At 45.8% G+C, this 11,824-nt stretch overlaps 1 protein-coding gene across 1 annotated transcript; it reads left to right on the top strand.

The window, feature by feature from the left end:
• Window positions 1-2,400: 2,400 nt before the first annotated feature.
• On the top strand, window positions 2,401-9,334 carry LOC123080779 (probable glucomannan 4-beta-mannosyltransferase 11). The gene is made up of 9 exons (XM_044503726.1): window positions 2,401-3,053; window positions 3,186-3,284; window positions 7,022-7,274; window positions 7,363-7,473; window positions 7,577-7,713; window positions 7,824-7,937; window positions 8,024-8,223; window positions 8,311-8,559; window positions 8,687-9,334. Exons 1-9 carry the CDS (start codon window positions 2,667-2,669, stop codon window positions 8,853-8,855), a joined length of 1,719 nt encoding a protein of 572 aa, XP_044359661.1. The 5' UTR covers window positions 2,401-2,666; the 3' UTR covers window positions 8,856-9,334.
• The last annotated feature ends 2,490 nt before the right edge of the window (window positions 9,335-11,824 follow it).

Here is an 11,824-nt window from a genome sequence, read left to right as displayed (position 1 = left end):
GAACTGCAGTCGCTGCCTCACAATTGCTGACTGGTTCTGCTTCAACCCACTTGGTGAACTTATCAACTGCAACCAAAAGGCGAGTCTTTTTATCCTTCGACCTCTTGAACGGCCCGACCATATCAAGCCCACAGACTGCAAACGGCCAAGTTATTGGGATCATCCGCAATGCTTGAGCCGGCACATGGGCTTGACGTGCAAACTTCTGGCAACCGTCACACTTGTGAACAATATCCTCCGCATCGGCATGAGCCGTCAACCAGTAAAAACCGTGTCGAAAAGCCTTTGCCACTAGAGATCGTGACCCGGCATGATGACCACAGTCACCCGCATGAATTTCCTGGAGAATCTCACAGCCTTCCTCAGGGGAAACACAACATTGGAACACGCCAGTCACACTGCACCTGTGTAACTCGCCATTGACAATTGTCATGGACTTAGACCGTCGGATGATCTGTCGGGCCAAGATTTCATCTTCTGGAAGCTCACCCCGAGTCAGATAAGCCAGATAAGGTATCGTCCAATCTGGAATAGCACGTAGAGCCGCCACTAACTGTCCTTCCGGGTCAGGGATAGCAAGATTCTCTTCTGAAGGCAACTTGACAGAAGGATTATGCAACACATCAAGAAAAACATTGGGGGGAACCGGCTTATGTTAAGAACCCCGCCGAGACAAAGCATCAGCCGCCTCATTATGCCGCCGGTTTATGTGATCCACTTGATAACCTTTGAAGTGACCGGCAATATTAGTCACTGCTTGACGATAAGCCACAAATCCAAAATTGGTCGCCTGAACCAAGCTAACAACGCCGCCTTGTAGCTCGGGCCAGGCAAGCGGGAGGATCATCGAGGTTCGCGGGAGGCCTCCAAGTTAGGCCTCCAACCAAACTGGATCTGAAGGACTCTAATAGAGGGTGCACGAACGAACGTCCCCTCAAAAAGGCTCATTCGAGTGAACAACGACACCAGGGAATGCTCAAGAATTGTCATGATGTAACTGCCAATGCTCTGCTTTGCAGTTGCCATGCATGTTTCGATAATTGCCATGCTGCATCTAGGGGTGTCATGCTACACACTAGGTCGTTCTTTAGGGAGGGTGTACCGGAGCGAACAATTGCACCCTTCTCTGGGAGGGTGCATGTGAGGGAACAATTGCGTCGTTCTCAAGGAAGGTGCGTGGGAACAAACAGTGTGCCCCGTAACCTTCGCTAGAAAAACCATCCCATGAAACATCAGCTTTATATAAGATTTCCCAAACTAAATAATGTGCGAATCTCTCCTGCCTTGCTTGCTTTCCTGCTTCCAAATCTTTTTTCCTCGAATACGCATAGCATGCATATCAATATATCATTCATTACCTGCTTCCAAATCCGGCTCCTTTGGTGGAGGCTGGCTGGCGCTGACGAGTCAAATCCTCGGACATCGTTGTCTCTAACTAGAAAGGTATACTACTACTACTGGTCCACATTCCTGCCATTAATTCTCACTTACCAGGTGGACCAAACGATGTTATGTTGGTGGCATGACAGCAATGGAGCGAGAGCAGAGAAACAAACTCAGATAAAACGGGAAGCAGAGTTACGTTGCTCCATGGTTCAAGACGAAGAAGAAGAGGCAAAATTAAGCAAGTAGATCGAGTCAAGAGTCAGCGCTCCTGCTCACCGGGTCGGACGCAGTGGCCAAAAGAAAAGAAAGATAAAAATTGCACATGCCAACAGTGAGCTCATCTCCTGTTTCCCCATGTGAAACGCGCCGGCTGACCGCGACCCTGCGTCTCTTCTTCTGCGTTACCACGCGCGGCTGCGTAGAGAAGCATCCGATCGGATCGGCCATAGGCCTTGTCACTGGTCGATGCCCAGTTGCCCGCCCGCCCGGCCGGCGATCCACTTTCCGGGTACCAAAACAACGACGCTCGGCTCGACTCGAGCCTGTCCTGTCCAAGCCAGTGGGCAGTAGGCGCCATGGCACTAGAAAGACATACGCATGTGAACAAACATGCGCAGCTCCCGCCTCCGTCCGATCCGATCCGGCCCGACCACATGGCTCCGCTCGAGAGTCGAGACAAAGCCTGGGGCACTCTTGCTGACTCATACACACCCACACCCCGTACGCACGTACGTTGCCATGTCACCGTACCTTTGCTTTTTCTATATCCATCTACGCCAATAATACACACACCAAGTGGCCCCTAAACACCAACGGAATGGACCAATAATAGCACTAGTACGTAGTACCACCACTTGGACACTCACAAGTCAGCAAGTCACACGGCTCATGGCCACACTCCCATGCACCCATCTCTTCTCACCAACCGCCAGATGACCAGCCAGAGCTCATCACGCACGCACATACTACTATATGGCATGCATCTACACCCCATTGTCCATCGAGAGGCTGTCGATCGATTTCGGGGAGAAATAAATAAAAGCTTGGCCAGACCAAGACCATCTGACCCGTAACCACATCCCATACGCATGCGGCCATATGGAGGAGCACCCATCGCTCACTCACTCGCCATGTGCATCCTCCATGTCCATCCACTCTATATAAGCCCGCACTATTCCGTCTACCTACCTAGCCCGCGGCCAGCCAGCTAGTCGTGTCAGCATCCGCGCAAGTCCTACCTAGCCGCAAGATCCAGCCACCCGCCGTCCGTCCGTCGGGGGATGGCCGGCGCCGGCGAGGAGTTCATGGCGGGGGTGTGGGCGGAGGTGCCGGTGCGGGTGGACTGGGCGGCCGTGGCGGCGCAATGCGCGTGGGCCGGCGCGCAGGCGCGGGCGTTCCTGGTGGTGCCGGCCATCCGGCTGCTGGTGGTCCTGTCGCTGGCCATGACGGTCATGATCCTGCTCGAGAAGATATTCGTGGCCGCCGTGTGCTTCGCGGCCAAGGCCTTCGGGCACCGGCCCGAGCGCCGGTACCAGTGGCGGCCGATCGCGGCAGGCGCTGCTGCCGCGGCCAGGGGGGACGAGGAGGCCGGCCTCGTCGGCGGCGGCGGCGGCAGCGCGGCGTTCCCCGTGGTGCTGGTGCAGATCCCCATGTACAACGAGCGGGAGGTGAGCTCTCATTAGGAAAATGTTGATCGTTTTTGACCGGCGGCAAGCTGGTGCTGGTGTGGTGGGATTTGTTTACTGATTTGTTTTGTTGGGTGTGGTTGGATCGGATCCGATGGATGGAATGGGATGAAGGTGTACAAGCTGTCGATCGGGGCGGCATGTGCGCTGGAGTGGCCGTCGGACCGCGTGGTGATCCAGGTGCTGGACGACTCCACCGACCCCGCTGTAAAGGTACGTATGCAATCAATCCATCCATCCATCCATCCGCCGCGCATCTAGCTCCTCTGCTCGCCGCTGCAAAAGCCGTGATAATTCACATCCGTGCGTGCATGTTCCATCATCGCCTGTTCGCTCCTTGTTTTCTCCGTCCTACATGCACAGTTTCCACCCAGTGTGGTGTGGCCGGCCGGCGGCGTCGTTTCGTGGCTGGCACTGGCACTGGCACTGCCGCGCTGGCAGCGTGGCAGGCACCACGTACACTCAGCTCACACGGGTGACATGGACGCCCGACCCGGCCGGCCTGGCGTTTCGATCCTAGTCCTACCATCGGCTGGTTTTGTTCGCAACGTGGACTGCCAGTTGCCACATGAGATGCCGGCCGTGATAAGTGCGGATGAAGGAGTGGTTGGCCGATCGGCTTGTTTGCTAGCTAGTGAGAGCCAGGCAGTGAGCGGAGCCCGTGACTGACAAGCGTACGTGTTTGCTGACCTGCATAAAGCTAGGTAAAAACTATTCCCGCGATTTATTTTTGGCAAAAAACACATGTTCTTTTTTGACAGGAAAAACACTGTCGCTCCTTTATTTCTGTGGATCGATCGCCCCATACCGAGTCCTGCACACGGACATGGCTCGCGGGCAAGCAGAAGCAGTGGGCAACAACATGCACATGCATGTGCACACAATCAATTCCAGCGGCAGCCGGCCGGAGCATCCCACCGCCATGCGTGAAGAGAATCCCGGCCTTGTCTAAAGCCGAAACCGGCGCGGCAGTCCGGCATGGAGCGATGGCAGCGTCTTCCTGGCTCCGGCGGACGCGCCAAACTTGCCACTTAGCTACTCAGTCGCCGCCGGCCGATGATTTGTACGTACTCACTACTCCGCCGGCGCCGCTCCGCTCTGCCATGCCATGCCATCTGGTCTTGCCATTCACTTCCGCTATAGTAAATTCTTTTTCGCCACAGAATTTAACAAGTTTTATTCCTCAAGTAGTAGTATATATAGAGTAGGGTTAATGGCCTGACGTAGAGGTAATGACACACATATTATATTCTTTTTCGGCATGATACTACCCAGCACGGCCAGAAGCCCAGAACATGACACACATGTTCCCGATCATGCCGTCGAAAATGCTATGCCCCGACCTATAACTAACTATAGAATATAGAATATATACCCGGTGGCCATGTGAGCGATCGAGCAACGTGAGGAGGAGGCGTGACAGTGGGTTTGGTTAGGTTAGGTGGCTCGGCCGGATCCAAGTTTGATCCATGGAGGAACCGCTGATAATGACACCACCCCCGTAGCATCTGCTGCCACTGCAGGGCCCGAAGCACGTGGGAGTAGAGCACCTTGATTGGTTGGCTAGTGGTAGGGTCAGCCAGGCAGCAGGAGTACGTATAAAGCAAGCATGTAGCATGTTCTTCTTATCTTGCTCCATGCATCCACGGTGACTGGCCTCTCTGGTCAGGTCAACGCCTCGCATCCTTTTTATTTTCACACCCTCTACAAAAAGTAGAAAAGGTGAGAGACTTTACACGCTACAGTAAGTACTACTCATCGTTTGACGGCGTTGCCTCGTGCGTGTAGCTGGCACAACGATCTTTGCTTGTCGCGTTCGGGGTACCGGATTCCAGGCATGGTGACTCCAAACATGTGGTGATCATGTGTGCGGCGTAGCTAGGCTAGCTAGCTAGCGCGCACTCCTGTTTTGTTGCATTCGGGGCGCCGGATTCCAACATTATATTGGCGACCATGTTCGTGGATTCCAACGCGCACTTTGGTGCCATCGCCGAGCTGGCCGTTGGAGGGGTTCAGGGTGTGTTTGGTACCGTGCATGGAGGATGCATGAGCTCAAATTCCGTACTCAATCCGTTTTTGGGTGTTTTGTAGCCCAAATACGCTCGTAGCATGCATGAAGAGAGAACACCGCAGCATCGTTCGCTGGTCCATATGCACGAGCGAAGTAAGCCACGACGTGTTTCAAAAAATGTTTAGAATTTGCAAATTTGTGTAAAATTTTGAATGATATTGAGTTTTTTAAACTTTTTTTTTCAAGTTTTCAGAAAATGTCCAGAATTTTAAAAATTTCTTATATTTTCAAAAAATGATCAAAATTCCAGAATTTTATTTTTTGAAAACTTTTCAAAATTTAAAATTTTGTCTAAATTTACATAAAATGTTTAAAGTTTTATTCACGTTTTAAAAAATTGTTCACATAATTGGAAAAATTTCTTCACTTTTTTTTAAAAGAACTGATTGCTATAGTACCATTGACATGTCTAAACAGATGCAACCTGCTAAACAGAGTCTCAACTTAGCATGTTCCAGCACACACCCTGCCAAACAACACAAATGCATATACTCAACATGTCTGCACTCAACATATATCAGAGGAGAACAACCATGCTAGGTTGAGAATGCTACCAAACACACCCTTTGTTTCATCCACAAGACTATCCGGTTTACGAGGCAAAAGCAATACTACTAAGGACTGCAATACCCAACAACTGTTCGCTGGCCAGGATGGCATCTGCAAACACCGCGGCTAGCAGTTTTAGTGTTTGGAGATGGCATTTTTGACAAAAAATCATGGAATTTTTTATTTTAGTGCATTTTTCATCAGAAAATTACCACCGTCAGATCTTGATCATATGGCTATGAGGGGGTTCTCTGCGGTTTTCCTCCTGCGAAATTGTCGCCAGATAACATTAGGGTACTACTAAACAACATGGTTTATTTGAGGGCAACCGTGCATAACAGCCTCCAACTCTCAAGGAGAAACGGTGATATCTTTTTGAGGAGAAAAAAAAGGAGAAACGGTGATATGGCCATGTGCATACCCTATTTTTTTGAAAAAAAAATATTTTTTCAAAAAGGGGACTCCCCGGCCTCTGCATCAGAACGATGCATACGGCCATCTTATTAAAGCAAATAAATAAGTTCCAACAAGGTCTCAAAGTCTCCAAATGAAAAGTAAAAATAAGCTCACACAGAGCCATAAAGGGCTAGAAACACAAACTAGCCAAATAAGATCGCCACAACCGGCTGACAAAAGAGAGATAGGTAAACTAATTGCCTATCCTATTACATGACCGCCATCCAAACCGGTTGAAGATATCCCGAGCTACCATCTCCCAGCGGATAGATCCAGTAACCAAACGCTCCCTGGCCTCCGTCGGAGTGAGTAGCGACCACGAACGGATCAACGCCGTGGCTCTGAAAATAACCTGCAAAAAATGAATGTGTGTTGTCCTGTTAAAAACCAAATCATTTCTGCAATTTCAGAGCGCCCACAACAAGGCGCAGACTCCTACACGGATATGTCTCGCTAACTCGGGCTCTACCCCGTTAAGCCACGTTCCAAATAACGTGTTGACAGAACTCGGTGGAGTAATATTAAAAGCAATATGGACCGTCCTCCATAAAACTTTGGCTAGTGGGCAATCAAGAAAAAGGTGCTTGATCGTCTCATCCCGATCACAGAAACTACACCTAGTAGATCCTGTCCAATTACGCTTTGTCAAGTTGTCCTTGGTTAAAATAACTTGTTTATGGACAAACCACATAAACACTTTGATTTTTAATTTCCCCCGGTATTAAAATTTAGGACAGTTGTACATGCAGCCTTGAACCTTTGAAAAGGCATGAGTGAGTGTTTCCTGAATCCTGCTACAGAGTCTTGGACAGCAGATCACCCCAACTGCACAATGCCAGATAAAACTGATCGTATTTTCTGCTCCATTATTCAGGACCTGGTGGAGATCGAATGCCAGAGGTGGAAGGGCAAGGGCGTGAACATCAAGTACGAGGTGAGGGGGAACCGCAAGGGGTACAAGGCCGGCGCGCTCAAGGAGGGGCTCAAGCACGACTACGTGCAGGAGTGCGAGTTCATCGCCATGTTCGACGCCGACTTCCAGCCCGAGTCCGACTTCCTCCTGCGCACCGTCCCCTTCCTCGTGCACAACCCCGACATCGCCCTCGTCCAGACCCGCTGGAAGTTCGGTCAGTCCTCCTGCACTCTGTTCGTTGTTCAGCAACAAACACACTTTTCTGAAAATATCTGTATCTCTTTCTACTGTTTGTTGTGCAGTCAACTCGGATGAGTGCTTGCTGACGAGGTTCCAGGAGATGTCTCTGGACTACCATTTCAAGTTCGAGCAGGAGGCCGGGTCCATAGTCTACTCGTTTTTCGGCTTCAACGGTACGTGCACTCGGTTTCATCATCATGTAGATAGCTCAACTGCTCAAGCATCCAAATGAGCACGAAGAGTGAGTGAACCATTGGGGATTTCTGCATCTTATAGGGACCGCCGGTGTCTGGAGGATATCGGCGATCGACGATGCCGGGGGGTGGAAGGACCGGACGACGGTGGAGGACATGGACCTGGCTGTTCGCACCGCTCTGAAGGGCTGGAAGTTCGTGTATGTTGGCGCCGTAAAAGTAAGCCAAAAACAATGCACTTTCTTTTTACTTTCTTCTTCTCTATCAGAAATAACCAAACCCATCAAGAAAAAAAAAACCTAACAATGCTCGGATCTGTGCGTGGTTAGGTCAGGAGTGAGCTGCCAAGCACATTCAAGGCGTACCGATTCCAGCAGCACAGGTGGTCATGTGGACCAGCGAACCTGTTCAAGAAAATGTTGGTAGAGATTCTAGAGAGCAAGGTCTGCATTTCTGTACCTAATAAGGGAGGACGCATCACCACCACACGCACCATCTTATTGACTGACATTTAATTTTTTCTGTGCAGAAAGTGTCGTTTTGGAGCAAGCTCCACCTCTTGTACGACTTCTTCTTTGTTGGGAAGATCGCCGCTCACACGGTGACGTTCATCTACTACTGCTTCGCGATCCCGTTGTCCGTTTTCTTCCCTGAGATTCAGATTCCTCTCTGGGGCGTGGTCTACGTTCCGACCGTTATCACCCTCTGCAAGGCTCTCGGATCACCAAGGTAACACCACACGTTTCCAGACTGAACTTTCAGAATAACATGTATCGTTTGTTACATTCAGTTGACACTAGAAAGCCCCTCTTTCAGTTCATTTCATCTGGTGATCCTCTGGGTCCTCTTTGAGAATGTGATGTCGTTGCACCGGATAAGAGCCGCGATAACTGGTCTTCTAGACGCTGGACGAGTCAATGAGTGGGTTGTCACCGAGAAATTGGGAGATGCCAACAAGACGAAGCCAGCCACGGAAGTATTAGATGCTGTGAAGGTGATAGATGTCGAGCTAACGACGCCCCTAGTGCCGAAGCTCAAGAAGAGAAGAATAAGATTATGGGACAAGTAAGCAACTCGAAGCTAATACAGTGCATTAAAATATATACTACTTCGGATTACTGCATACAAACTACCGATTTGCGCGTTTCTAGCTTTGTCGAATAATGCCTGATGTGTGCCTTCTTTTTGTCAGGTACAACTGCTCAGAGATTTTTGTTGGAACCTGCATAGTTATATGTGGTTTCTACGATTTGTTTTACGCAAACAAAGGGTACTACATCTACCTCTTCATTCAAGGCCTAGCATTCCTCGTCGTCGGTTTTGAGTATATCGGCACACGCCCTCCCACTCCCAGCGCCTAATAGGCTGCCATGCCATTCATGGAGCTGATACGCATGGTTACGACAAACCTCGTGGAAGTAAAGCCCCTGTCATGCACATATCGACATCAGAACATAGCGATATACAGAGAATTTTGCCTTGGCCACGGTCAGATTTGATCCAACCATTAATTCTTTATTACTGCCGACAAGGCGATCGAAATAGCATGGTAGTTCATCAGTTAATAACATGCAGTATTATTTACTGAAGCATCATGACAGAAAGATGCATTCAACACCTGGAAGAAATAACACAAGTTGTAAATTAAATAACATGCTCTGCCTATTACTTACTGTAGATTCTCCAAATTTTATATGCCAATGTACTTACTGATGTAGCTTGCTCAGAATAGAGGATGATCAGCAGCAGTTTGTGCAGTTGTGTTGTGTAGTATGACGAAACATGTAAATGTACATTGTTGCTCAACGCCATTTAATTATAACTCTGTCAAATTCAGACAGGCCTTGGAATGCAGTAACGAAAATTTGGACTGATGTTGGAATGCAGTCAAAATTCAGGCATGTAGCCTTGCAAGCAAAAGTAAAGCTGTGGTATAACCTTTTACTCAAAGTGGGTGGATGGATCTACAGCAGCCATTTCTACTGCTACTTGTGAGGAGAAGTAGTGATGCCGATTGACGCAACATGTATGTCAGTTGAGACAATCAGTCGGAAATGGAAAATGTTGAGACTTCAGACTTGGCCACGGCATATACAAACAAAATTTCCAAAATAAATTTCTGTTAGCATCATGACAAGTTCATTTGGACAACACGAAAACAAAGAGGTTCGACCCAATCGTCATGGTTGGCCTCTTTAATATCTTGCATAGATGTGAAGATTTTGGTGATATTTGCAGCAAACATATATGGCATGATTCTTTCACAAAAATATATATACCGCATGATTTCCATTCTTATACTTCATTTGGAGCCACATGGCCACCCTTTTTCTTTTGAAAATAAATAAATATTTTTTTCAAGTCTAACCAAATAAATAAATAATTGCACCCCAACAAAAAAAACCGTGGTTAAATTTCAAGGTTTCCCCCAAAACTGGGCTGCTTTTAGGCTTTCGGCCATATTTTCCATCTAGGATTTATGCGGCGAGCCTGTCCTCGCCGCTGGAACGGGTGGCCCAGTAAACTTTCCGATCGCTCTGTTTGCCAGGAGTGCTTGCCCGCTCGCTATTTTGGCTTCACTCATTTTTCACGAACTTTGACCGCTGGCTTAAAAAACAAATCACACGCATTAAAATGAGCCTGTACATTTGAATCTTTCACTGATTTGAAAAAATTCATGAAATTGACTAAATGCTTGATTATTTTTTAGAAAGCTATTGGATTTGAAAAAAATCCGGGAATTAAAAAATTGCACGAATGCGAAAAAAGTTCATGATATTTTTGGGGAAAATTTGAAAAATGTGCGCATATTCAAAACCATCATGAATTTGAATTTTTTTTGTGATATTTAAAAATAAAATAGAAGAAACCAAAAATGGAAACGAAAAAATCCAAACAAATCCCTTGATGGGAAAACCAGAGAAATGTAAACAATTAGATGAAACCCCGCAATTTTTTTTAGATGGAAACATGGAAAGCAAAAACACCGAATGGAGGAACATTCTAGAATGTCCCCGAACCAGGAAAGACGGGACTAGTTCCAGTTACATGGCTGACCCACTAAAAGAAGACTAGTTAGCTCTACCCGAACGCCAGGACTATATCTCGCTTGTGGGAGATAGATCCTTCCGTCTCACCTCAAACTTTCTTCTCCCCCTGTTGTAGCTGGGCCTTTTTGTTTGTTCATTTTGTTTAGATCGCTCTATATTTGAGACGGCTGGTTGTTGTTTTGCGCGGTGCACGTACAGGTTTAGTCTGTTTTTTTCTTTTTCATTTTCTTTATGTTTTCTTTCGGTTTTATCTGTTACTTCATCGTTTTTTAAATTTCCTGTTTTTTATTTCACAGGTTTTCTTTGTTTTCTTTTTCGGTTTTCACTTGTTTATTTTTCATTTTTTGTATCTTTCTTGGGTATCACTTGTTTTATACTTTTCTTTTCTTTTTTTTTTAATTTTTTTCTTTTGCTTCTTTCATGGTTTTTATCGGTTTTCTTCATTTTTATTTGTTTCTTTTTCGGCTTTGTCTGTTCCCATTCTTTTGCATTGCTTTCTTTGGTTTTCATTTCCTTTCTTTGATTTTCTTAGTTTATTTTTCGATTTTCATCATTTTTGTTTTTTTTAACACATGTCACCTTTTTCAGTACACATTCGACATTTTTTGCATACATTGCAATTTTTTTATATACATGTTTCACATTTTTGGAAACATATATTTTTTATGTCTACTTTTCTCCATACATATTATACTTTTTTGGTATATATATAATACAGTTTAACATTTTTATACACAAGGTTAAAACATTTTGAATACATGATTACATTTTTCCAATACAACATTTTGACATTAAATGCTTGATAGCATTTTGCAAGTACAAGATTAACATTTTCCCAAAAAACAGTTAATATTGTTTTTATATACATTTAAGATTTTCAAATGCTTTATTAACTTTTTTCCAAAAACAAGATATTTGTATTACATGGTTAACTTTTTTATGCAGATATAATATTTTTAAATGCTTGATTAAATTTTTTACAATAATTGTTTAACTTTTTTTAAATCCATGATCAACATTTTTTATACAGATTTAAAAAAAATTAAAGGCCTGATTAATATTTTAAAATTGTTTTTTATTTTTTAGATGCTTGATTAATATTTTCTAAAATACATGATAAGCTTTTTTCATACACATTGTATTTTGTTGTATACATGAGAAACATTTTATCAATACACATTTACATTTTAAAAAATGCTTGGTTTACATTTTTTATCATATATTTTATGTAAAGTGTTTTCTGTAACGTAATTATTCAGAATATTTGAAAGTATAAACAA

The sequence above is a fragment of the Triticum aestivum genome, chromosome 3D (genome assembly GCF_018294505.1).
Source record: "Triticum aestivum cultivar Chinese Spring chromosome 3D, IWGSC CS RefSeq v2.1, whole genome shotgun sequence".
Lineage (NCBI taxonomy): Eukaryota > Viridiplantae > Streptophyta > Magnoliopsida > Poales > Poaceae > Triticum > Triticum aestivum.
The sequence above is the reverse complement of the archived record's forward strand: the minus strand, read 5'-3'. Positions and strand labels throughout refer to the sequence as shown.